At 40.4% G+C, this 27,248-nt stretch overlaps 1 protein-coding gene across 1 annotated transcript in view; it reads right to left on the reverse strand.

The window, feature by feature from the left end:
- DENND6A (DENN domain containing 6A) overlaps nt 1-27,248 on the reverse strand; it is a 64,966-nt gene that overhangs the window by 20,539 nt on the left and 17,179 nt on the right. The window contains exons 2-11 of the mRNA XM_027863826.1: nt 23,789-23,827; nt 23,670-23,712; nt 18,319-18,431; nt 17,577-17,657; nt 15,111-15,216; nt 13,880-13,959; nt 10,771-10,833; nt 10,033-10,088; nt 6,591-6,713; nt 6,346-6,441 (exon numbers count right to left, since the gene is read on the reverse strand). Of these exons, the coding sequence (XP_027719627.1) occupies nt 6,346-6,441; nt 6,591-6,713; nt 10,033-10,088; nt 10,771-10,833; nt 13,880-13,959; nt 15,111-15,216; nt 17,577-17,657; nt 18,319-18,431; nt 23,670-23,712; nt 23,789-23,827 (800 nt within the window). The remainder of the gene's footprint in view (nt 1-6,345; nt 6,442-6,590; nt 6,714-10,032; nt 10,089-10,770; nt 10,834-13,879; nt 13,960-15,110; nt 15,217-17,576; nt 17,658-18,318; nt 18,432-23,669; nt 23,713-23,788; nt 23,828-27,248) is intronic.

Below are 27,248 nucleotides of genomic sequence, written 5' to 3' on the forward strand. Positions count from 1 at the left end.
GTAGCACACAGGGATTTTAATATCAGGGTTCAAGTGTGACAATTCAATTGTTAACAAAGAAAACAGCTATTTATAAAAAGGGCAAGTCTTTGTCACTTTTCACCTGTTTTCCTTTCCATTACATCTTGAAAATGCTGATTTCATATCCTATCATTTAAAAAGATAAAGAGATGATATGGATTAATTAGGTCTCACGCTAAGGTTTCTGCAAGTTCATTTTCACTGCATTGTTACTTTTCTGTAAGGTAATACTTATCCCAACTTTGCACCATTTTTCTGTACAGTTTTGCAAAAGAGTACATGGTTGGCTGACACATGTCTCAACTTAGCAAGGAGAACAAGTGTTTTCTGGCCAAAGTAGTTTCTTTAAAAAACAAACAAACAAACAAACAATGCTTTTTTATTGATGTCTTTTATCTTATGTCAATTATACCTGTCCCGCTCTCCCCCCCAACCTTGTGACAAAGAAAAACAACTAAGCAAAAGCAGGCATTATAGAAATTTTGTTTGACACTCACTATACACAAAGTTCTGTCCTAGAAATCCTCCCATCTCACTGCTATGAAGAAAGGTTATGTTTCATGATCTCTTCTCTGGGACTTTTATTGGTTTTACTATTGCTAAGGCAGTTTCTAGACCCTTCTGACACTTTATTGGGTAACTGCTTCACATCAGTTAAAGTTCCAAAATAAGAGCAATATGGGGTAGAACATGGAGTCCTGGGTTCAGGGTCAGCAATACATGCGTTAGAATCCCACCTCTGATACTTGGGAGCTGTGTGACCCTGGACAAGTCCCCTAACCTCTGTTCTTCATCTATAACATGACAATTTGAGACTCAATATCTAAGGTCTCTCCCAGCTCTCGATCGATGATCCTAAGAAATGGTAATGTTCCTTAACAATGTCAGCTGCTTTACCCTTTTCCCATTTTCAGCCACTAAAACACGAGAAGATGTTTTAGATGCATACTATCTTTCCATCTTGTTCTCTTCTAATTTGGCTTGATTTTTCCTCTATAAATTGACTACCAAAATGAAAACAGCTTCTTGTTCCACATATTCCATGTTGGTACATAGTTATTTCCTCGGTAGAAAAAGTCATTTTCATTTTTTAAAAAATGTTCAGCATTCACCTTACTTCCAACTCTCTTTTTGAAGAAGGTACTCAGATACACAGGTACGAGGTTTCTGCTTATAAGTCCTTGGACTCTTCTGTCTCTTGACCATAAACCACACTTTTCAATGTATTTTTAATCATACTCTCCTATATCCACCTTTACAGTGAAGTCTCTTAAGTGTCTGAATAGAGTTTATGTTGGTTTAATTTGGAGAATCTTTGCCAGTTCTTTTGTAGAATTTCTCAATCTCCTTAACTTCCGCTATAGATAGATGTTGGTGCACAAGCTTCTATCCTCTTCATGGTAGTTTTTTTGCTTATGCTCATGATGAGCACTGTAAGGCAAAATTAACAAAGGTCCCGTGAAATATTGTCTTTTGTTGTGCCAGGACACAAATGAAAAACATTCCACTTCTTTTTTATTTACTTTCTAAGAATGAGTTGGGAAACATTCTTCCATTTAGCAGCAACTTCCTTTTATCCTCTCATTTACTTTATAGAAGAATGTCCATACTGTTGTGATCCACATCTTTGACTCAGTCACCAGGCAAGAATTTCACATTTAACATCTCCCTGATTAGACCACGATTTGTAGATGGTCTAAAATTCTGTGGTTCTTAGCATTCTCTGCTACTTTTCCCACTACTCTGCCTTCGCTACTTGATTACAAAGCTGTGCCTACTGGAAATTAACTTCTCCATTTACAGCTAGGAAGGTTATCAGAGCAAGTCACAAGAATAGGCCTTTCCAACATGGTAGAACTTGCCAAGGCTTTCAGTAGGGTAACAGAGTTTCCAAAAATCCAATCACCTCCATGTCAAAAGAAGATATCAAAGCAGAGCTTTAATGTTAAAAATGATTTTTTTAAGCAATAGAAGGATCTTTCATTAATATTATAAAAATATTTAAAACCATGAGTTAATATTACATACAATAGAGAAATACTAACAACAATTATAGTAGCTAGCATTTATATAATACTTTTAAGGAATACAAAGCACTTTACATATGTTATCTCATTCAGTCCTCACAACAGCCCTAGAAGTTAGGTGCTACTATTATTATTCCCATTTTAAAGATGAGAAAACAGAGGCTGAGAAAGGTTAAGCGATTTGCCCAGGATCACACAGCTAATAAGAGTCATAGCTAATAAAACAGGGGCGTCTGTCATTACTAGTCCTATTTGACATACCTTTAGAAATCTTAGCAATAGAAGGAGGCAGGATGATGCTATGGAAAGAGAATTGCCTCTGGAGTTCAAGGACCTGGGTCCAAATCTTGTCTCTAAAGCTACCTGCGTGGCCTTGGGCAAAGTCATTTGACCTCCAGGAGCCTCAGTTTCCTCATCTGAAAAAATGAGGCAAAGTGATCTTATTACTAGACATTTCCCCAAACAAGTGAAAAGCAGTGGGAAAAGACTCAAGGTATTTAAAAAAAAAAAACATTTATAACTTTTTTTTTTGTAGCAAAGCACTGGAAACACAGTGGGTACAGAGCACTTGGAGAATGGCTAAACTAATTACGTTAAAGGAGTGCAGCAGAATACGATGGCTTTAGAGAAACCTGGGAAGACTTGTACAGATAAAGGCACAGTGAAATGAGCAGAACCAGGGACAATTCATACAATATCCAAATAACAAAGAGGAAAAGAACCTCAGAACAATGCACAGGGAAGGCCAACCATGTAACAGGCCTCCCACCTCTTGGCACAGAAGTAAGTGGTGGGTGAAATGTGCAGAAGGAGAAAGACATTTTCATTGTAGATACAAAGGATGGCTTCTCTTGAATGAGCCCACTGAGTGGGTAATGATTGTGATCCACGAAGAGGAGAAAAAGAGTAAACAGAACATTCGAAAACACAGATGAGAAGGAAGTTCAGAAGAGCCCCCAAACAAGAAGGGCAGTTGTGCGTTACTGTGTTAAATTTAACATGTGTTTTTAAAATGACAGGAGATCAGTGCAATATGCAGCCTTCTCTTCTGTTCTTTGTACACTAATATGTCTATTACGTAGTGTCTGTTACTTTTCTCATAAAAACTAAGTAAGATGGGCACACTGGACTAGATCACCCCCAAAGGCCCCCTGGCTCAAGATCTGCAATCCTTTGAAAGGAACAAGCCTTGGTGACGACAAAGTTAAGATGTCTCTGTGTGCGGTGCCATGATTCTAGACCTTGGAAATCTATGATAATCAGAAATTAAAAAACACTTTAATAAAGTAGCCAAATATATGACCTAAAACATTTGCACTATAGTATGCAGCCATCAGAAATGAGAGATAAACTTAAAAAACTGTCAGAGGCATCAACGAGATAGTGGCTTATAACGTACAGGAGAACTGTACAAAGGCAATTTTAAAATGATTTTCACATAAATGAAGAAAGAATTAAATAAACGCTCATGATTATTAACTCCACTCATGATTAGGTCAAAGAATTATGGTTACAACGACAATGTTTTCTAAGTTAATTTAGATTTAACTCAGTATCAGCAAAAGGACCAATTCTATAGAATCATGTCATCATAACCAATTTGATACGGAAAAGTAGATTGGCAAGAAGATCAAGAAGTGTCTGAAAAAGAAAACCAGAAGGAGGGCACTTGCCCAATATGATCTCAGAACATGACATTTAAGCCAACATTATAAAAATTGTCTAATTGTCTAAGAGTAGAAAAAGAGGCTAGTAGAATAAAGTGAAGAACCCAGAAATACAAGTCAGTGTGTATGAGGTTAGTGGTTAATAAAATCGGAGGTGAAAATTTTCAGGAAAGGAATCACCATTCAACAAAAACAGCTGTCAAAATTGAAGAGTAACATAGTGAAAAATGGGTTTTGAAGGATAACTTACATTATGCACCACAATAAATCCTTACTGAATCAAAGACCTAAGTATCTAAAGACTAAAAGAAAAAGGGATAATAAATGTGCCTCAACTTTAAAGATCAGTGTCATTTTGACAGAACAAACAGAAGAAACTGCAATATGCATGTGACAGTTCAAAAGTAAAAGAATTCTGCAAAACCAAGATATATTTTGCAAAAATAAATCAAAACAGATTTGGAAAAATATTTGCAAAGAACACGTCAGATATAAATGAAAAAGGTCTGTTCCATAACTATAAGATACAGAGACTCTAATGACTCGTTCATCAAAGAAGGTGAATAGATGGTTTTCAAAGAAAGAAACACAAACTGTTTGTGAATAACCCCATGAAAAGATGCTCAAACTCTCTAACAGAAATGCAACCTTGAGAGGGGCAGCTAGGTGGCACAGCGAATAGAGCTCTGGCCTTGGAGTCAGGAGGACCTGAGTTCAAATTCAGTCTCAGACATTTAACACTTACTAGCTGTGTGACCCTGGGCAAGTCACTTAACCCCAATTGCCTCACCAAAAAGCAAAAAATAAAATAAAATAAAATAGAAATGCAACTAAATACAACCTCAGGACATTGCCTTACACCCACCAAAGGCAGAAAAACAGCTACAAACTGATGAAATTCAAGGTTAGAAGGTTTGCAGGGAGAAAGTGCTTCTTCATATACACACCATTTGAGTGACACACCACAAAATAGCTTCTGAACTCAGGCATTCTATTGCTAGAACTTTATCCTAAAAATATCATAAAAAGCAAAAAAAGGCTTATCTTTACAAAAATATTGTGCTTTATTCATATTTATTTTTACTGCTACTTGCTGTTTTATATCACGCTCTTTTCCAAACAGACTATCCTCTCTGCCCCCACAAGTCATTCATCTTAAGAAATATTTTCTTTTTGTTTGTTTGTTTGTTTTTTTGCTGGGCAGTGGGGTTAAGTGACTTGCCCAGGGTCACACAGCTAGTAAATGTCAAATGTCTGAGGCTGGACTTGAACTCAGGCCCTCCTGACTCCAGGGCCAGTACTCTATCCACTTCGCCATCTAGCTGCCACATAAGAAAGATTTTCAAATAAAAAGAAACAAAAAGTTCACTAATCCTAGCCAACACACTGACCCTGCTGGACATTATGCCACATTCCACATCCATACTCCACCCCCTTCCTTGCCCACTGCCTAGAGAGAAGGAAAGTCTCCTTCATGTACAGTAAGAAAAAACTAGAAATCACGGATGTGTCCCACACCAGCAAATGGGTGAATAAAGGACAGTGAGTAAAACAATGGAATAATATGGTACTACAAAAATGATCAAAAGAACCTATTTGTAGAAAAATATTTATAGCAGCTCTTTTTGTGGTGGCCAAGAATTGAAAATTGAGGGGATGCCCATCGACTGGGGAATGACTGAACAAGGTGTGGTATATGATTGTGATGGAATACTACTGTGCTATAAGAAATGACAAGCAGGATGATTTCAGAAAAATCTGAAAATATTTATATGAACTGATGCTGAGTGAAGTGAGCAGAACCAGGAGAACGTTGTACACAGTAACACCGTACAATGAAGAACAGTCAATGACTTAGCTATTCTCAGCGATACAATAATCCAAGACAATCCCAAAGGCCTTGTGATGAAAAATGCTACCTGCCTCCAGAGAGAGAATTGATGTGTTGAAATACAGACCGAAGCGCACTGTTTTTCACTTTATATATATTTTTTGTTCAAGTTTGCTTGCATAAAATGACTGCTACAGAGATGTTTTACATGGCTGCACATGTATAACCTATATGAGACTGCTTACTGTCTCACAAAGGAGGGAGGGGAGGAAGGGATAGAATTTAGAACTCAAAACTTAAGCAAAAAATGTTAAAAATATTTTTTACATGTAATTGAGGAAAAAAATAAAATTACTTAAAATATATATTTTTTAATTTCAGACAATAACAAGAGAAAAAAGAAAAAAAAAGATCAACAGAAAAAAGTAAGTGTAAAAGATCTGGGTATTCAATGTTGTGAAACAAAATCAGTAGACCTAACAACTCTGGTAAAGAAGCCCCCAGCAGGAGAGAACTCTGGAGGAATTCTGCCAGAGGCCTAAAGTCAACATAGATTCTATTTGTTAATGTGTTGAGTTCTACTTTGTCAAATGCCAAAAAATTAATGTAAGATTTTATTTCTTATTTCATACAGTTTTTCAAAATTCATGGGTCTTTGTAAATCACTACAAAGATATTTTCTTTAAATTCTGCCTTTTCAAAAGACACATGCAGACTTAAAATTTAAACAAAACCTTTCAATTCTGGTTCCCAAGGTAAAACTTGAACCCTTTTAACAACGATAGCCCTGTTCACTCACGGCGCTTGTGTCCGCGTAGTGTACTCCTTGAATTCACTGTCATGTATGGTAAAGTAGGGTCTGAAATCACTGTGGTACTTGAGTGGCGAAATACAGCTGTGGACAAGAAAGAAAGCTCATAAAACAAAATTCACAGCTGACTAAAGTAACTGTTTAATAGTCATACACACAGACAAATGAATATATTATTTCCTTTAAAGCATTAGTTTTCGAGACATGGAGAAAAATAAAGAGAAGATACTAACCTAACAAGGGCCAACACAGTTTCTGAAGATTCAGATGGGGACGGCGCCATGACAACAAGGGGTTCTCCTAATAAGACCAGCTCCCAAAGCATCTGGCTGTGCAGGAACACAGGACAGAAACACCTGAAATTACAACAGAAAATGCCCTGAGCGACAAGCATGGGCCAGGCACTGTGCTAACTCCTGGAGATACAGATACAAAGGATGAAACAACCCCTAGCCCTAAGGAGCCGACATTCTAACCGGGCAGAAAAACACACCCTAGCACACACACACAACAGACAGAAAACAAACAAACGCGAGGGAGAGTGGGCCCAGCAGGTGGTGGCATCCCACACAAGGCAGCATCTGAGCTGCGTTCTGAAGATGAAGAAGGGTCATAGGACACAGAGCTTTGGTTAAGGAGGGAGGACATTCTAGGAATGGAGGGACAGGCCCTACAGAGCACAGAGATGGTCTGAGTCGTGTGTGGAGAACAGAGGGCAGGCCAGATTAAAGGGAGTCAGAGAGGATGAGAACGTTGGAAAAGCAGGTAGGAAGGGCTTTCAAAGCGAAACATCAGCATCTACATTCCATCCTCCACGGAGTTTACAGAGAATGGGAGGGAGGCACACGGTCAGATTTCTGCATAAAGAAGACCATGTGGGCTGTGATGGGGATGACAGGATGGAATGGGGAGAGACAAATTACGAGGTTGTTGCTATGATCTATCACAAAAGGACATGGGGGCCTGAATGAAAGTAGTAGCTATGTGCATTGAGAGAAGAGGCTAGGATGAGAGAGATGTTACAGAGACAGAAACTACAAGGTTGTGAGGAGTCGAGCAGGCCACCAAAGGCACGGACCTACGAGCCTGGAAGAGTGACAGGCCTTGGCAGGACAAGAGAGGGCAGGAAGCAGCTTAGCGGGCGGAGGGAGAGATGACAAGGTCTCCTTGGGACATACAAGCGGAAGACATCCTTGTGACATCCAGCAAGGAATGTCCAAGGGCAGCTGCTGATGGGGGGGCTCAAGTTCCTTCATAACCAGCAGGAGGCTTTTTGTTGTTCTCATTTTGAGAAGAAATAGTTAATTATATTCCAGAAAGTAAGAAAATTCAGAGATGATGCAAAAACATAAAATCATGATTCTCGTATTACCTCCCTCATCTAGTCACCTACAGAGTCAAAAGGACCGTCAGACAAAGACAAAATGATGATGTCTGACACAAATTTACTGACAAGACACAGCAGCGCACGGATGCTATTTTTTTGATTTGGAGAAAAATTTCAGACATCAGCATAGGTGTTACTCTCTCCCTCTATGTTAGAATGTTATCTCACTATACTGACAACTAGCCAATCAACAAGCATTTCCTCAGCACTTAATAGACGACAGAATATGGGTTAAATAAATTCTGTTTTTCTTTCTTTGGTCTGGACCTGTGATTTCCTGTGCCTGGTATGCAAAGAAGCTTAGATTTGCCTACGACCACGACAGGTTATGTAACCTGCCAACAGTCACACAACTGTTTCGTGTCAAAGGCAGGATAAAAATCTGTTCTTCCTGACTCCCAGACCTGGCCCTCTGTCCCAGTAAAGGAATATAAAGCAGAGGCTTGATTATCCTATACAGCAGATTTAATCTTTCATTAATACTTCCCAAATTCAGCATATCAATTAAATCCAAATATTTATAAGTTATTGCCAATGCCTGGAATTCACTTCCATCTCAGAGAATCCCAAGCTTCCTTCACAGCGTGGTGCGAGAGCCGGATGTCTCATTCAGGAAAATCCCCGCCCACCCATCCACTTCCAGAAATTTGCTTTGTGTGTCGTTTCTATCTACTTCTTTGTGGCCATGGTAGTCTGTGAGGTCCTGGAGGAGCGTCCCCAACGACTCACACAATGCCCCACGTGCAGCAGGTGCATCACAAGGGCTTCTTGTGTGGAGCTCTGGGCTAGGCCCTGCAGGAGACAAGATGGATGGCTAACACACGATCCCTACCTCCATGCACCTGACAGTCTAGAACAGAGATTAAACCAACATATGATAACTACATAAGAAATGGGAAAAAATTTGCCCAGAGAGATCTTTACCAATTTTGAGATGGGATGGGGAAGGGGCAGAGGAAAGGTGGACATTCAACAGGCCAAGACGGAGGAAGAGTGTACCTAGTCACAAACAGTGGGGTTCAAGGGGTCCCAGGTTTCTATTTTTCTTACAGTTACAGGTGCCAGTACTACCAGACTATGTCAATCAGAGGAAAAGTTATCATTATGTCTTTCATGTGGTTGTATGTTTCAAGAAGAAATCACTAATTTTTTTTCTTATTACAATAAAAATCAGATTTAGGAAATTAAGTTTGAACCTGAACATATAATTCTCCTACATTTCTTTATTAGTTAGTAAAAGAACTGAAACCCTGTGTGCTTGGGCTACAGGAGACTGCTGAGAGTTCACCACAAGAGGGAGCACTCAGTCTGGACCACAGGGTCCTTCCTGCGTGGCAGGGGCCCAGACCATGAGGGATCCCAGCCAAGAGAGAAGCTGCCCATGTCTAGATTCATGGCGCTTGAACAATGTGGATACTTGTCAGGACACTGCTAACCCTGCACTGTTTGGTCAAAGAATTTGGGTAACCCTCATTCTTTCTGTAATCCCTCCTCCTACAGCTCAGTGTCTTTTATGCTGATACATTATCTATGAACATTAGTGTGAATGACCACTTCTCCAACTTTAGAAGAAAAAAGAAAACGTGCTAAGCCTTGAAAGACTTGGTCAATCAGGAAAGGGACACCAGAGCAGTGGTGAGGTGTCCCATCATCAGTGGCCTGGAAAATAAAGGAGCTACAGGCCATGAGCGTCCAGGGGCTGGCCATGGGTAGGGAGAGGCAGGACCTCCCAGAGAACTCCTGTTCACGTGACTTTTGAAAAATGAAGAATTCTTCTGACAGCAATTTACATCTTACTTTCCCAAGGTCTGAAGAGGCAAGATCATAGATACCTTTGCTTAAACAAGTCTTAAAACAAAGCACAACTTCCACAGAACTGATGATATTCAATTGTAGCACTTCGTAAGGACAAAATGCAAAATGTGGGCAGCATAGAGGTACTATGTTCATGAGATGAAATTCCAACCTGCAGATGAATCTGACTTTGGTGAACTTTAAGGGTGCAAACCAAGAACACTGCTGAAGTTATAAACCAAAGTGTAACATTAATTTCAATCCAAGTCAACTAAGAAAAAAATGCCTCCTAATTAGTAATTTAAAGTACCTGAAAACCTTTCATTATTTTCCTCTTCTCAATTCCCACTGCCCACTTCCTACCCCTACGGGTGGGGGAGGGAAATGGCCAACTCCCAAGGGGAAAACTAATAAAATCTTCTAGCATTAATGAAGGAACAATAAGGAAGGTGAGAGGTTAAAATTACTACAACAAATAAGCTTTAAATTTTCACCTGAAAAGATCCACTTCATGAATAGTAGGTAAAACCATAGAGATCTGTGAGTCTGTCTAAAAGAGAGAAAGGAGAAAAAAAATCACAAAAATTGAAGATGCCCAATATGTCCAGGCCTGATGAGAAGACCAATATGCTACATTGAGAGAGAAAACTGTGGTTTTTACATTTTGGAAGGAGATGTACATCTCCAGCTTTAACGGACACACACCACTAAGCTGGTTAATGCAAATAAAGGTGAAAATAAGCTACTTCATTTCCTCCATTTCTACACAAATAACCCAGCAGACATTCGGGACACTATAGAGTGGTGGGTGGATAAATAAATTCATACTCTAAAAGTGAAAAATTCACCTCCACCCACAAATGGATGTACTCCCAAGGAATAACTAAAAGCTAATCCAATCCACTGAATCCTTCTGACCAAATTTCCTAAATGAGAAACCAGCTGGCCCTGCTCCGTGAGATGCAGGGAAGCATCTTATCCAGAACTGGTTTTTGCTGAAGTGTTCGCCCCAGCCACCAAGTACTAAACACATTTCTGACTTCTCCAATATCCACCCAACAATGACATACACAAAACACTGTCTAAACACAAGTCTCTGCTATTCCAAAATGATCAACTGATGCCCTCAGCACACTAGATAAACTACGGCCACTGTTACTCTTCCCAAGTCTTTAGGAGTCTACCCACAGGCCCCCCCCTTCCCCCCACCCCCAGCCCCCAGCGCCATCTACCTGCTGGGTTAACTGGGCTATCTGGGTTGTTCCAGGCTTGTCATGGCATGTTGGAATGCGCACCTTAGGAAGAAAACAGAAGGTGTTAACTTTTCCCTACAAAATGGCTCATCTGTGCATCCTGTAACTATAACAACTTGCCAAAGAAATTAAACTAAAGAATCGTAAAATCTCCACTACTAAGACCAGTTTAATAGCATTCTTCATTATGCCAAAATTTTGGGGAAGCCAAGATACTCGTTGCTACATAAAGAAGAGACTTCAGGGATATGTATTTTCAGCCATAGCATCCCAGTCAACTCCAACACACACAAATTAACATTTTTAATAACAAATACCATGAACCTGGCTGGGAAGCAAACAGAATATAAATAGAGAAATGACCACTAACATATTATTTAATGCTGATTAATCCAATGTTCTTCTCAACATCCACACGTCCTTACACAGCCTCTCCAAACTTGCCAATAAGCTTTGGGACAAACTGTCAGAAGAAATGAGAGAACTTTCAAGCGTTCACATCTCTACCAAATCTTTAACTTACAATTCTTAATTCTATTCTTGACAAGTTTCACAATACACAGCAGTACACATGCAGTGAACGTTCAGAAATGAAGCCATCAGAAAAGATGCCTTTAATTACCAGGGACTTTCAAAGTCTTACTGTTATATCAACACAAATAATAGGGGTTTTTTTTCCCCTCATAATATACTTGTGAATAAAGAAAAGCCAGAAAACTAGAAGCATTCATACAAAAACAATTTTGTGTGAGACAAATGCTTAAATTCACTTAAGATAAAATTAATTGAAAGAAGTCAGCAATATCCTTAACAAAGAACATGCTACGGACAGCAGAAAGCATACAAAGCTATGCCTATTTGTTGATGACATGATGGCTTACATAGAAAATCCTAGGGAATCAGCAAGGAAATTAATTGAAACAATAGCAAAATAAATACACAAAAATCAGTATTTCTGTATAGCAATAACAAAATGCAGAAGGGCAAAAATAGATAGGTAGTCCCATCCCTGGGTTCAAAATTTATAAAATATCTAAGATTTAATCTGCCAAAGTATACTCAATACCTGTTTCAATATAATTTCAAAATACTCCTTAAAAAACAAACAAACAAACAAACAAACTTAAAGAACGAGAGGGATATTCCATGTTCATGGATGGGCTGATACTCAGTATGCTAAAATGACCATCCTACCAAAGTTATTTTACAGACTTAGTCCTATGCCCATCAAATTATGAAAGGAATACTTTACATTTTTAGACAAAATAATTACAAAGTTCATTTGAAGAAACACAAGATCTATAAAAGTGAAGGAAACAATGGAAAAAGACAGTAACAAAGGGGGAACAGCATTTCTAGTGTCAAACCAGACCTGCACAACTTGGCAGTACGTAGGGGCCAAAATTAAAATAGGCTAAACTTCTTCGGGCCACAGATAGATTAGGAGACAAACTGATGATGGTTAGTTGCTTTGGGTCAAGTGACAAACAGGAAAGAGTGCACAGTGGCAACCCTATATTTTTCAAGGACCACAGGAAATCATCTGGCAGGCCACAAGCAGCCCACAGGCCATATGTTGTGCAGTCCTGCTACAAACCTATAATTTTCAAAACCTTTTAACATTGGTTTAAAAATAGAAAAGCAGATCAACAGAACAGACTTATTTAGAAGAATGAGAAATAAATGAACTCAATAACCAGTATTTAGCAAGGTACAAAACACAGATTTCTTAGGAAATAACTTATTATTTGACAAGAATATCTGGGAAAATAAAAATCAATATGGCAGAAATGAGGTATAGCCCAACATATTAAACTAAAAAACAAAACAAAGTTGAAGCAATTATGCAACCTGAATATTAAACACTACTAAAAATTAGAAGAGAAGCAGATCATATACCTTTCAGAGCTATTGTTGGGGGGGGGGGGTGAATTCTTACCCAAACCAGGAAGGAAGAGAAACAAAAAATAAAGCAGATAATTGCAATTACATGAAATTGAAAAGATTTTGCATGAACAAAATTAATGCAACCGTAAGAGGGGAAGCTGTTAACGAGGGGAAAAAAACTTTTTATAAATATCCCTTTTAAGGTTCTGCTATCTCAGATATACAGACAATGGTACTATATAAGATTAAAAGGTATTTCTGAATCACGAATCTGATACAATTTGATGCAAATGAAAACAACATGGAGGTTTTACTTTGTACCCAATAAACTGGTAGAGATGACAAAATGTGGCAATGGACAATGCAAGAGGGGATGGAGAAGGCCAGAAACACTAATTCATTGTTGCTGGAGATATCCATTGATAAACCCCTTCCAGAGAGCAATTTAGAATTATGTAAAGAAAGGGGCCCAGACCCAGAGATTCCACTACTAGGCATACAGCCCAAGGAGGTTACTTTCTGTAGAAGTCCAGAACTGGAATCAAAGAAGATGCCCACACCAGCCCCAAAGTCAGGAGGACCTGAGTTCAAATCTGGCCTCAGATCAAACACCTGACACTTACTAGCTGTGTGACCCTTGGCAAGTCACTTAACCCCAACTGCCTAAAAATTAAAAAAAAAAAGAAGAAGAAGAAGATGCCCATCAGCTAGTGAATGGCTAAAAAGACAGTGGCCCATGAATGTAATGAATATAAAAAAAAACAACGGATACAGAGAAGCATGGGAGGACACAGGAAGTGATGGAAAATTCAGTCCACAGAACCAGGAAAACAACATGCAAAACTGTTCCAACACGTAAATGGAAAGAACAACAGAACTACCCGGTGTTTTGATGGGGTGGACAGGCACGGTGTGAAAGGCAGTGGACGTGAAAACAAAAGAGACAATAACAATTTGTGTTAAAAACCAAAGAATATGCTTAGAACGGCATTAGCGTGTTTCCAATAGTTTTCCTAATTCCACTTAGCATTTCCAGTCCATTCTCAGAGATTCCTATGGTGGGAAAGTCCGTTTTCTGCAGTTATCAGGCTTCCACAGGCATGAAGGCCTGTAAAGATGCAGGTAAAACCCTTGACATTCTTCAGGCGGAGAGGGGAAAACAGGGATGAGCTTGGCAATAAATAAATTATGAACAAATTACCTTTAAAACCACCCCCATAATGGGCAAGTGTAACATTTTCCCTGGTACTGGAGCAGGCCAACGATCGACATCATTACAGGCTAAAAAACAGAATGAAATATCTCATTTGTATGAGTGGGACAATTTTAAAAAATTTAAATACATACTTTACAAACAAAATTAGAACAAAACAACTAACAAGAAGTTAGCTAAATATCCATACGAGCATACTTTAGTTCTTCAGGACATTTGTTTAATTTACTTCAAACTACAGAAAAACACCTAGGACTACAGCAACTATGTGGCTTAGTGGATAGAATCAAGAAGATCTGAGTTCAAATTCTGCTTCAGAAACAAACTTATATGACCCTAGGCAAGTCCCTTCAGTTTCTTACCCTGTCTCATCTATAAAACTGAGATAAAAAGAGCACCTATACATCCCAAGATTGTTTAAGGATCAAATGAGATAACACTATATAAGTGCTAATTATTAGTATTTATTGATATTAATTATTATCATTATTGCAAAAGACATAAACATAAAAATGGTAGGGGAAGAAGCGAAAAATGTCTTCCTTTTGCTTCACACACATAGTTTACTCTCTTGGGATGGAAACAGGTTCCCAAATTTTTAAAAAGCAGTGAATAAAATGTTTTAATGAATGTTAAGTGACTTCTCCCTTTGTTTTACTGTAGCTATGAAACAAAGCTGGCATTGTACCCCACCTGACATCATTACAAGTTCAGTCACAATAGGGGTGAAAAGACATCATAGGAGGTAGTTAATTAATTCCATAGGAACAATGATATAAACGGGCGATCACCAACAGTGGAGGGGGAGGAGATCCTACAATTTTATGCCAGAATAGATTTATCACACATTAAGGATCTACTGAACAACGAGAGTGGTGGGGCCACCATATGAGAGCTACGTCTGGCACGAGGACTGCTGATAAAGAGAATTAAGTACAAGGGTATCTGTTAATCCACTGTCAACAATTCAATATTTACATAGTCTTAATAAAAAAGTCCGTGCATATCACTCTAATTTATTTTTTAGATTAGAGACGTGGTCTAACACTTCAAAGCACTTATGAGGCTACTAGAAGAAGTTTAATTCTCCCTTCTCTCCTTTAATTCATACCTTTACAATCTTCACTGAATGATTTTCAGAAGGTTTCATTTTTCATTAAAATTTTACAGTTAAATGTCTTTTAATCCATCACAAGGGTCACATAAATGTTTTACTTACCTGCTTCCAAATAAGGTTCACTCTTTTCAAAATATTCAGGTGCTATCTGTTTAAGCACCGTGTGAAAAAAATGTGTATATGGCAGCTTGCTGATCAAAACCAATGACTGGAAAACAAAGAACATGGCATCAGAAAAAGCCGAACAATCTCATTTTAGCTGCTAAATGGACGCAGATTCTGAGCTGAAAGGAGCCATTTGTAAGAGGCCACGATTAATAAAATGAAAATGGCCACGAAAATGCTCCTCCTTGGCTTACCACAGATTGGCTGCCTAATTAGAAGCAAAAATCAGTGAAGCAGTTAGAGCCTGATGCTGTTTAAGGAAATGAGGGATGCACTTGCCCACACGTGCGAGGGAGCACTGGGATTCTCCAAAGAGCCACAAGAAAAAAGCAAGTACAAACAACCCTCACAACACACTGCAGGTGGCCAAGGCCTTAGCCTGTCACTGTGCGGCCGGAGCAGCAGGATGAGCTCCTGGCGTCTTTAACTCAGACTTGGCCGGGCTCAAAAACGCTCTTCTTGAAAACCTCCTTCCTCTCTGGTGTCTCCCCACAGCCCCAAGAGCGGGAGGAGCTGGGCAACCTGGACAGGGCAGGCTCTCCACACACAGAAAGCATGCTCCACCCCCGCTAGCAAAGTTTTAACAGAAGTCTGCTTTTATTGGGGCTTTTTTTGTTTATTTGCTTTTAAAAGGAAAAGTGAAAACCACCCCAGACCATAACCTATAGAGTGGTAAACATGCGTGGTCAGATGAGAGGCAGCATGGGCAGTGAACACCATGCTGTCCTGGGTTCAAGCCCTGCCTTAGCACGTCCTGCATGTATGGCTGTGGGGAAGTCACCTCATGTCTCATCCCCAGGGGGCTCTCTAAGATTCTACCCTGCCAAGGAAGCAGCCAACAGGCACTATGGAGGGAGTGTCCTCATCTCCTTCTCTCTACCAACGAAACCACAGGAGGCACACACACCTAAATTGGGGGGAGGGGTTCCGTTTTCCTTATCTGCTGACATGCCATCTCTACCCAGTGGAAAGAGGCCCCTTAAAGGCCAGGGACATTTTCCTCTGTTCCTTTCTACAAAGGATATGCTGGTACCTGGCACAAAAGAGGTACTTAATAAATCTTCAACCAATACCATTAGACGAACACTAGAAAAGCTGAGTAACACAATGAATAAAGCACCATACTCAGAGGTTAGAAAGACCTGGGTTCAAATCCAGCCCTGGACCCTCAATGGCTGTGTGACCTTGGCCAAATCACTTAAACTCACTCAGCCTCACTTTCCTCATCTGTCAAATGTGCTTCACAACTTAGCATGCTCCATTTGTGTTAACTATCATTACTATTATTACTAACAACAGAAAAGAAACCATATTTCACTAAATGAAACCTAAAACTCCAAGGATATCTCTCAATCATGTATGTGTGTAACATGTTTGTGTGTATATGTATGCATATGTGTGTGTATGTGTTACAGAATGCAGATCTTCCTAAGCGGTCACACTTTGTCTCTCCACTGGAATGTAGTTTAAAACAACAGATCTGCCAGTGTTGAAGATGGTCAAAAGAAGGGGCAATCAGTCCCACAGAAAGAAGGTACAAAAACGTTCTACGCAACAATCCTCCTTCTAGAATAAGCCTCTGGGTAATGGGACAACTCTCCTAAGGACGTAGAAGGCTGGCTCTGCCTTCTTTAACAAAGCTGCTCACATTTTACGATCACACCTCACTTTCCTGATGGCACAAATTTAAGTTGGCTTAGTTCATTTGAAAAGTACGTAGATGGACCCATGTGTACTCAAATATTTAGAGTAACATGTTTTGTTCAATCAAAAAACTGGAAACTCACAGGGGGAACATCAATCAGAGAATAGAGCACAAACAGGCACAGCCATGGGAGGGAGTGTCCCCTTCAATGACAAAAGAGCCCAAGTTGGAGAAACCTGGGAAGACTTGTAGGAACTGATGCAGAGAGATGTGAGCAGAACCAGGAGCACGTAATGGAGAATGATTCTGAAAGACTTCAAAACTGATCAGGGCCTTAACTGAGCACAACTCCCAAAGACCCTCAAAGGAACAGGAAGGTACAGAATGAGGAAGGTGTTTTCAGCCCCACCAAAGTGCTGAATGGGTTTGCGGAATTTTCCTTCCTTGTTACAGGAGAGGTTGTTTCTGGTGGGAAGGGAGGAGGGAGGAGTTGGTGGATCTTAACAGCAATGGAAAATGAATAAGAAAAGCAAGAAAATATACACCAAACATTTTAAAATACACAAAAGAGAATGGAAGGAAGATCAGAAGGGAAGAGAGACATGCAAGGTGATTTTGTTACTACCATTTTAACATACACTAAAAAAATGCAATAAAAGTTGATTTTTATATACAATTCTATTCTGTATTTTGTAAACTGAAAAGTTCAAATTTAACTTCATGACCAAAAAGGAATTTTTTAAAAGACTATAAATTACCTTCTGAAAGTAGCCTCTTTTTAGTGTTTTATCTCGAACTTGTCGGAAATACACATAACCATAAAAATATGCAGGATCTTTCTGCCAAAAAGGTAAAATAAAATTAAATCCTGATTTCAGTATTTGTCAAAATCATATTTCTTTGCACACCAAAAATAAGATGAAACTCAAAGGGTCACAACTCAACCTTCTATCTGAATAGTAAAACATTTAAGTACAATACATAGAATTCAGGAATAAGTTTTGCTTAATCTTATCCAGGAATAAAATAATCATATGATCAAAATGTTAAAAGACAACAGAGATGAATAAGAAAAATGAAAAAAAGCCACTGGAAAAATAAAACCTATCTAGTAAAAGTTTCCTTCTCCCCTCCTCAACACATATAGCATTGCTGGAAACTCTGTGTTGCTTAGGGTGATAACCTGGTAAAAAAGCCACCTGGCTCGGACTCCCAATCTAGACAAAGGTGCTAGTAACAAAGTACAGAACAATCACATTCTAACTTATTCCTGAAGTCTTCAATGAAACTTTAGTATACTTCAAGAACCGGTAAAGGCTTCTCGAGCTCCCGAACAATCAGCTTCCTTCCCTCTACAGCCCCTTGAAGTATCACTAGAGGATGCAAACAAAAGCACGAGCATTTTTGCCAAACACAACCAATTTATGACTGTACAAATGCAAACTGATGCTGACCGTTTTCTCTACCACGATGACCTTTTCCTGTTACTACTTTTCTAACCTTTAAATACACAGGTGAATCTCGGTCCAACTGATCCTGGATACATCGAGCTGACATCCTCCGGCCAGAAGACTGTCGGAACCTGAAACAAAACTGGGTATCTCCAAGACAGCCTGATGAAAACAAAAATAAAAAGGGGGAATTGAGGACAGCTTAGCCTAACACTTTATTTACACAGAATCACAGAATTTTAGAGCTAAGAGGGGCCGGAGCTTACTTACCTGCTCATTTTGAGGACCCCAAAGTGACCTGTCCAAGATCACACAGCCAAGCTGTGACAAGCTGGGACTAAAACCTCAGTTCTGTATATGACATTTCCATTCTTGTTAATTTTCTTTTGAAATGCTTATATACAATATTTGTTTTCTTCATCATAATTCATTTTAACTGTTAAGTTTTAACTGAAGCTCATTTAATCTCATAAAACACTCTCCAATTTAAAAAGCAGTTTATCAAAAGTCCAGACTGAAACAAGGTTTAGCCAGAGGCATTAATAATATTTTTAAAACAACAAATCCTTACCACATCTTTTGAAGAAGCTATAAAGTGATTCCTAAGGACTGCAGGCTAGATTAGCAGAATTGTCAAAGTTCTGGCTACCTGGGCAATAGCCAGGTTTTCCTCTATCACCTACAGCTGAAAACAAAGGGGCCTCCATGAAGGCTACCAAAAGAGGCCACAGTGTCAAGGTAATATGACTGACTTTAGGGCTGCCTACACAGTCCTCTGTGACTGACCCACAGGAATCCCGGCTTCTTCCATCCTTCTTCCTTCAGCGAGCCAGACTTCCGGAGCAGCTCTGTACAAGGGACTGGCACGAGACCAAAGCTGAACAGTGCACAGAGCCTCCCTCCTAGTAGCACAGAACAGGGTTTAGGGGATGACTGGGGGCCCAGCTCACTCTCCAACAAAGGCCTGCATTTACCAATAATGGAACCCTAGTCTTAAAAACTCAAAATTCTTCTACCTTTCCTATTATTGTTTTCACAAAGATATTAATTTGTAATGGCTGTATTTCCATTGGTAACAAAGACCTTGTCAGGATGTCAGAAATCATAAATTATTAAGAGTGGGCAGGGTCTTGAGAAGTCAATCCAATCCCACACCCTCCTTTTAGGGACAAGATACTCACCCAGACTGAAATGACTGGCTTTCTAAGGTCCCAGGGATAACACAAAACAAGCAGAACCTGAGATCGAATCCTGCCTCTGACCCAAGCTGGCTGAATGACCACAGACTCCGTGCTCTAGGCAATGCACCCAGGCTTAAGTTTCAGAGAAGGTGCCAAACAGTATGGGCAGTTTTTGTCATAGGGAAGTTCCCTACCCCAAAGTTATCACAGAGATAGTCCTTACTCTATTCAGAGCCTACAAAATACAAAGAATTAAAAGTCCATTTGAGAACACGTTGCAGTAGGACACGAGGTGTTACTAAATGTGATTACACAGAATTTCAGCTCTCAGATGGGTTTTTTTCTAACTCCTCCATTAACAGCAAAGAGCAATGGATTGTCATATATTTATTTTATAGCCAAGAAAATCCTCATCTAGCATATTTCCAAGTACAGTGCAGCATGTGTGGCTGCACCAGGAGCTGCTTTGGTTTTGTTTTGTTTTTTTACATATATATTATTAAAATTTCCGGCTAAACCGAAATGAAGGGTGGGCTTTTGAAAATTTATTTTTCTAAAGGGGGAATGTTTTATGTATTTACCTCATTAAATGAACTTTAGGTAAAAACTTAATTGTGGAAAATAAATCCATTAAAATGAAAGCATTGACTATGGCCATATTATCTTCTTATATGCCTTTCCTGCGTTTTTAAGCAACAAGACCAGCCTCTGGGTGGCACATCCTTTCAACGAGGCCTTAGAACAGAATTTGTCAGGAGCTTCTCGTGAACCTTTGTCCCCTAGGCTAGGAAGCTTGTACGCATTTGAAGATTTCTGAGAACATGGGACACTTATTTTGAAAGCGGCTTTTAGAATACCCCAAAAGAGAAGCACACAAGAGGAGTATTATTTAGAGAATGCACATGTGTTGTGGCCCATTTTCTCTATTAAGATTCAGCAATGAAGACTAATGTTTTCCCCATGTTCCCCTAAATCATCTGTTCAGGAGACTCTAAGCTCCTCAAGGGCAGGACCTGTTTTTCACTGTCATCCAGCATCTAGCACATGAGGTAGACAATTACAAAGCATTTGTAGAACCAATCTACATTCTTGGGTCTCTCCCACACTGAGCTAAGAAATGTCTGCAGATGGTTTCTCTCATCTTGCCACGGTCTGCACACGCCTTAGGCAGTGAGGATTCTCGGATATCACCAGAGTTCAGGGAGCAGGGATTCCCCAGGTCCAAACGCTGCTAATGAGCTACAAGGAGAAAGGCCTGACAAATACCTCTCTAACAGCTCTAAGCTGTGGGTGAGCAGAGGAAATATTGTTTATTTTAAATGCAACAGTGGTGGTAGAAGTTCCTGAGGCTGGGAGGAATGGGGGAGAGATTTCTTTGGAAACTTGAGGACTCTTCCCTACAATATCTACCTACATTTTCTTGACTCTGTAAATGAATGACCTAAATGGTTCTATTTTTTCTGCTGACTCCATAGAAACCAAAACTCCATTTTTACTGTTTCCTAAAGACTGCAATATAGCTCCTGCGTTTCCTTCCACAGCAATAAAAGCTATTTGGGGATTTTTTTTTAAAGTAAATCCATTTCAGAACTGGCACAGTCATAACAAGTTTCATTTAATAAAACACATGAAGAGCAACCAGCTGTTTAGAGAATCACCAAAGAGAATAATGATCTAAATCACATCCCACTGTGTGGTCTCTTGGCTGCCTGCACTGAAGCGCGTCTGTCAGGATGGCGAGATGCCTGTTTTCAGGGAGATCAAGTTCACTCAGACCACGCAAACTTTGGGGGAGATGTGCCCTACTTCACGGAGGGGATCAGGTCAAAGGATCATCAATCTGGACCCAGAAGAGACCTCATCGGTCCTCTAGCCAGAAATACCAAACAGCCATGGTCTGCTCACATCTGCTGATAACAGAAGATATATTCTAACTATGGACATGTAAGCTTCTATTTAAGTCCTAAACCTTGACGCTTAGATAATGTCCCGGTGCCTTCAAGGGGCATGGAGAGCCTACGCCCAGGAGAAGCCAGGGCTAGGCCAGCAGACAATTCTAGAAAGGCCAAGGCCAGTCCTGGCAACGGACTTCCTATCTGCTGTCCAAGCATCAGTCTAGTTAAGTTCAGACAGGCTCCACATCAGACCTGCCACCAGGTAAAGAATTCTTTAGGCACAGCAACTCCAGACAGTGCCACTAAGACACAAAGAGCCCGGTGGGAAGAGTACTCACACTGATGACCCCACACATCTTTCTGAAGTACTGAAAGATTTCTTCAATCAAGAAAAAAGGGACATAAGGAACAGATCTCTGTCTTACTTTCCAGAAGTAGACAGGGTGAATAAAAGGTTAACACAGGAAAAAAAAAAGACTAATAGTAAATAAATATTAAAGCACCATTCAAGTGGGGCAGGCAGTAGTGCAGTGGATAGAGCACTGGCCCTGGAGTCAGGAGGACCTGAGTTCAAATTTGGCCTCAGACACATAACACTTACTAGCTGTGTGACTCTGGGCAAGTCACTTAACCTCACTGTCTAGCCAAAAAAAAAGAAGCACCATTCAGCACCATTCCATCACTACTCAGGCCTGGTACCCAGATGAATAGTTAAGTTCTTTCCTTTGAAAACTGGGGAAGGGGAGTAGGAGAACATAATGATACTGAAGGCAGGAATTGCATCCTATTTTATCTTTGTTTCACTAGTAATAGCTAGTATTTATGTAGCGCTTCAAGATTTGCAAAACACTTTACAAATGTAATCTCATTTGATCCTCACAGCAACCCTGGGTGGTAGGTGCTATTATTATCCCCATTTTACAGATGAGGAAACTGAGGCAGGCAGAGAAGTGACTGCCCAGTGTCAACATAGCTAGTAGGTGTCTGAGGCCGACTGTAAATTCTGGTCATCCTGCCAAGCACCTTTATTTACACACAAGCAGCCACTTCATACGTATTTGTTGACATAGGGGTAGAAGGAACCAAAATGACCAGCTAAGGCTCACAGGAAAGCCACAAGGACTGTCTGACACATTACCCTTGGCCTCGCGGGGAGGTTCACATGGAGTGTGCTCTGCTTGTGGTAAGCTAAGTTCACTGACTAGGGGAAATTGTTTTGATGATGGAACACTATATTATTCAGAAGTGCCAATGCAGCCCAACGGGGAAGGAGCCCACAGGCGCAGCCTGCAGCTTATCTGATTTAATAAAAACTAGCAGAGCCATTAATCTGTAGGCAAAAATTCTAAATATTTAAGTCATTTTGATAATAAGGCAAGACAGACCAATATCTCATAATCTTCACAAGCCCTTCTAGAATCTCTCGAAGGCAATAACCCCATACACATTTATTGTTCTTAATTTTGCAATAAATTTTACTGGTCCATAAAAGGCCTGTCCACAGAGGGACACCAACTTTATGTGACTATTTTAGAAGTGATTAAAGAAGCTGTTTCAACAAGTTCTAAATTTGTAGCAAAAATTCGGAAGCATGAAAAAAATGTAGTTAAAAAAAAACAGGGAATGTTAAAAATGGTCTCTAAGTCCCCCAAATCGGAGAAAGAGAATTCTTATTATAGAATTCTTTAATTGTATAAGTAGCAGCACACAAAAACAGCACTAAAATATGCCTGCTTCACCAGGTGTCACCCTGCCAGTGGGAGGCCTGGAGGGAGCTGAAAGTTGTCAGCAGCCCAGACCACACACAAGGAGACCGGTCCAAAGGAAAGGACCCCTACTAATATGCTCCTCAGCTGAACTCGCCTTTCACAGGGTCTGCCACTGTTAACCCTCTCTTGTGTAACTGGACTCTGATTGCCAGGCCCTGGCCTGGTCACTAACACTAACTGAAGGCCACCCACTGCTGGTAAACTTGGGAAACCCATCTGAACGTAGGGCCAACTGCAGCCACTCCATCAACTTGTCCAGCTTGTGGTGTCTGGATTTCACGATGCCTCACTCTACCCTTAAAAGCACCATGGAAACTATTTATTCTTTAAATGAAAGTGAAATCAAATAAAATTTTCCTCTGAAAACTTACTCAGGATTTATGCCCCGCCCAGCAAGAGTAGACAATCTCAGCTCGATGGACTCAAGGAGAGGCCACCAAGGGCTCCACCTGGCACAGTTCCCTCCCTGTCCCAAGTGGGCTCCAGCCTCAACACACACACACACACACACACACACACACACACACACTTAGAGTGATGGAGTAAAAACATTACCTGAATTCGAATCTGGAAAAGACAAATAGCAAATATTCGTTTTCTGAAAAAGAAAACAAAAAGTCTATGAGCTGCCAAGGCATCAAACAAATGAAAAGCAGTAAAAGACAAAGACTTACTTCTTTATCACTAAGTTTCGAATGCTCTGGATAAATTACCTACAAAACAAGGGTAAAAATGTATTAGAAAATAAGATCAACATTCACACTCAGCAGATACTTTAAAATAATATATTAAACCAAGATATTGACTTAACACGGTCATAATTTTTCTAAAAACTAGAAGAAAAATACGTATGAAAAATTAAATTTATGCTTAAAAATGAAAGCATGCATTTGACTACCCCCAGAAGCCCAGTGAAGACCGGAGTTTAAGACTGGCCTAGACCCTGCCTGGGAGAAAACAAAGCACCCATTAAACCCTCAGTTTTCCCTTAAAAGTCGCCTATCTAGTGACAGCATGATATAACGGAAAGAAACCTAAATTTAGAACCACAAGAGATCTGCTTTCCAATCCAGCCTCTTCCAATCTCGGGAGCTCTCTGGGCCTCAGTTTTCCCATATTTAAAAAGGGAGCAGGCCCAGATGATTTCTCAACCAGCTCTAAATCCTAGGCTCTCCCAAGGTGGCTGGGAGGATTAAAGGAAATGATGCATGCACAGAACGGGCCCTAACCAGCACTGCTGACCTCCCAAGGCCTGAATGAGGCCACCTCTCCATCCCACGATCAAATCTACCTTTCCTTCAAGTGCCATTATTCAGAGGATCACAGACCTTGGAGTCTTCTAGTCCAATTTTTACAGAAGAGGAAACTGAGGTCAGGGATATGAATTGAATTTCCCAAAGTCCCACAAGCAGTAAGGGCAAGTATGACAATTCCCATTTTACAGATTAAGAGACTGAGGCTCAGAGATGAAGTCACTGACCCAAGGTCACACAAGCACTGAGGAGCGCACCCATGACTTAAATCCAGGGCCTCTGAATCCTGTATTCTCTCTATTTTATTACAAATAATGACATTTCTACTACAACCATTTCATGGTTTAAAATAACAAGAGAAAATGCCTTCAACGTATTATGGGAAAACGTAAAGGCATTTGTAAAGAACTTCTAAGTAATTTACCAACTTTAAGAACATAAACTTGTGTCTAACTCGAGAAGTTCTTTCCTCCCATAATTCTTTTCTTTCTTTCTTTCTTTTTTTTCTTTTCTTTTTTTTTTTTTTTTTTTTGGTGAGGCAATCGGGGTTAAGTGACTTGCCCAGGATCACACAGCTAGTATCATTTGTATGAAGCCGGATTTGAACTCAGGTCCTCCTGCCTCCAGGGCCGATACTCTCTCCACTGCACCACCTAGCTGCCCCTCTCCCATAATTCTTTATAATTATTCCTAGTATGTCCAAAAGTGATTCAATCCTCCAACAAAACTGATTCTTTCCACTCAATATTATTGTAAGGTCATAACTCAAATGCTATTAAATTATTTAAAGATGAGGAAACTGAGGCTCAGAAAGATTAGGTGATTTTTCCCACCATGAATAGCATGAGAGGCCAGGCTACAGGGTAGAGAGGTGGCCTTAAAGCCAGGAAGCCCTAGGTTCACGTCTGGCTTCAGCTAGCAGATCCCTGAGGGGCACAAACTGACTTACAAAAACACAAATGAACATTCTCTATGTTGTACTACATTTATGTTTATTTTGTTAAACATTTTCCAATGACACTGTAATCTGGTGGGGAAGCTTTGTTCTAGGCAACTCTCTAAGGCAGAAGTATCAACCACCTGCTGCCTGTTAAGAGTCTGGATTCCTGGACCTGACAGGATTCAGCATCTCCACCTGCTACAAAGCCCCTGAACAGTCAGTCTGTCTCCCTCAAGTGACTTCTCTCTAGCCACTAAAAATCTGCTTAGACTCATTCCTCCATGGTTAACATGCTTCCACATCCTCACTCTCTCCCCCCATCCCAGAGATTCTGAACTCCAGGCTGTCACTGGAAAACCCCATTCCCCACTACCCCCACTGTTCAATCCCTTACTCTTTTCCCCTTTCCCCCAAGTCATATTCCAGATCTACCCACTCATCCCACTGTGTCTCTAGAATGAATTGACTTTCACCTTCCCTGTCTTCCCTTCCCACTCCATCTGTCTCCTGGCTCTCTCCTGCACCCACGGGATCCACGGTCACTCTTCACAGTGCTGCCCACACTTTCACTCAGACCCCTCAATTCACTACTGATCATGGGGGCATCAGAAAACTCCTTGCTTTCCATGGCCACTTCCAGACTCTTCCTCTCCCCCCATCACTCAACTGCCTTGAGAGTCTTTCATTCCAAATTTACCATCCCAGGAAGACTGTGATAGCTGTTAATTTATCAAACCCCCAAGACACATTCCTTTTCCCTCAATCATTTCAGTCTTTCTCTTCTCCCAAACCCTTACCCTCACACTAGGGGACTTCCACACACATACTAATCTTTCCTCAAATCATCTAAATTCCCAAGTTCCTCAACTCTATTATGGACTATTCTCCCACCCCACTCCAGCTGCACACTGAGATGGGTGACCCCTTGAGCCTGCCATCACCCACAAGTTCATAACCTCTGAAAAATCCTTTACCATCTTTCCAAACTTCAGCCCTACAACTCTAACTTTATTCCATCTCTACCATGACCTCCAGTCCCTCCACCCCACAGTTCTCTCAAAGATAGTACTGGCTACACTCTCCTTCCATCCCCCCTGAGAACAAGTCAACTTTGCCAACCTAGCCCATCACTGATCATGCTTTGCCAAAACCTAACCTTGGATTACTCCTGCCATTCGTTACCTTCATTCCTATTTGCATGCTGCTCAACAGAGCTGGAGGAAAGTCAAGAAAGCATACAGAGCGAATCCACTACAAATTACAATACAGAATCTCAACTGAGCCCTCACTGCATCCAGGCAATCTTTTTTTTTGTCCCTAATCAGTTCCCGATCCTATTCACCACAGCGGTTAGTCCAAATGTTTCATCCTTTCCTCCCCCTACCCTCTCAGCTGATGGCCTTGCCTCATGCTTCAAAAAACCGAGGCCATTCAAGGAGAGTTTTGTCTCCCCTCCTCATCCACATCACTCAGATGTCTTCCCCCCCTACTTTCTACCTTCACCCAATTCATGTGATGAAGTGGCCATTCTTGCTGAGGTAAATCTCTCTATATGCACGACTGACCCCATTCCATCCCATCTTCTCCAGCAGACTGCTGGACTTCTATCAGCAGCACAGTAATCAATATTCAATCTTTCCCCCATTTAATAGCTGTTTAACTGCGCATATAAACCTTTTATTTCTGCTCTCTTTAAAAAACTGTCACTAATCCAGCCATCTCACTATCACTGGATCACTGGACCGTCCCACTTACCATCCTGCTGCATCTCCTCCCTTTCACAGCTAAACTCCTCAAAGAAGCCATCCACAATAAGTGTCTGCACTTCCTCTCCTCTCACTCTCTTCTAACCCTCAGACATCTGGCTTCCAACCTCCTCATTCAGCTGAAGATGGTCTCTCCAAAGTAATCAGCCATCACCTCATTGCCAAATGGAGCACT

This window comes from Vombatus ursinus, unplaced genomic scaffold (genome assembly GCF_900497805.2).
Source record: "Vombatus ursinus unplaced genomic scaffold, bare-nosed wombat genome assembly UNPS02014773.1, whole genome shotgun sequence".
NCBI classification, from domain to species: Eukaryota; Metazoa; Chordata; class Mammalia; order Diprotodontia; family Vombatidae; genus Vombatus; species Vombatus ursinus.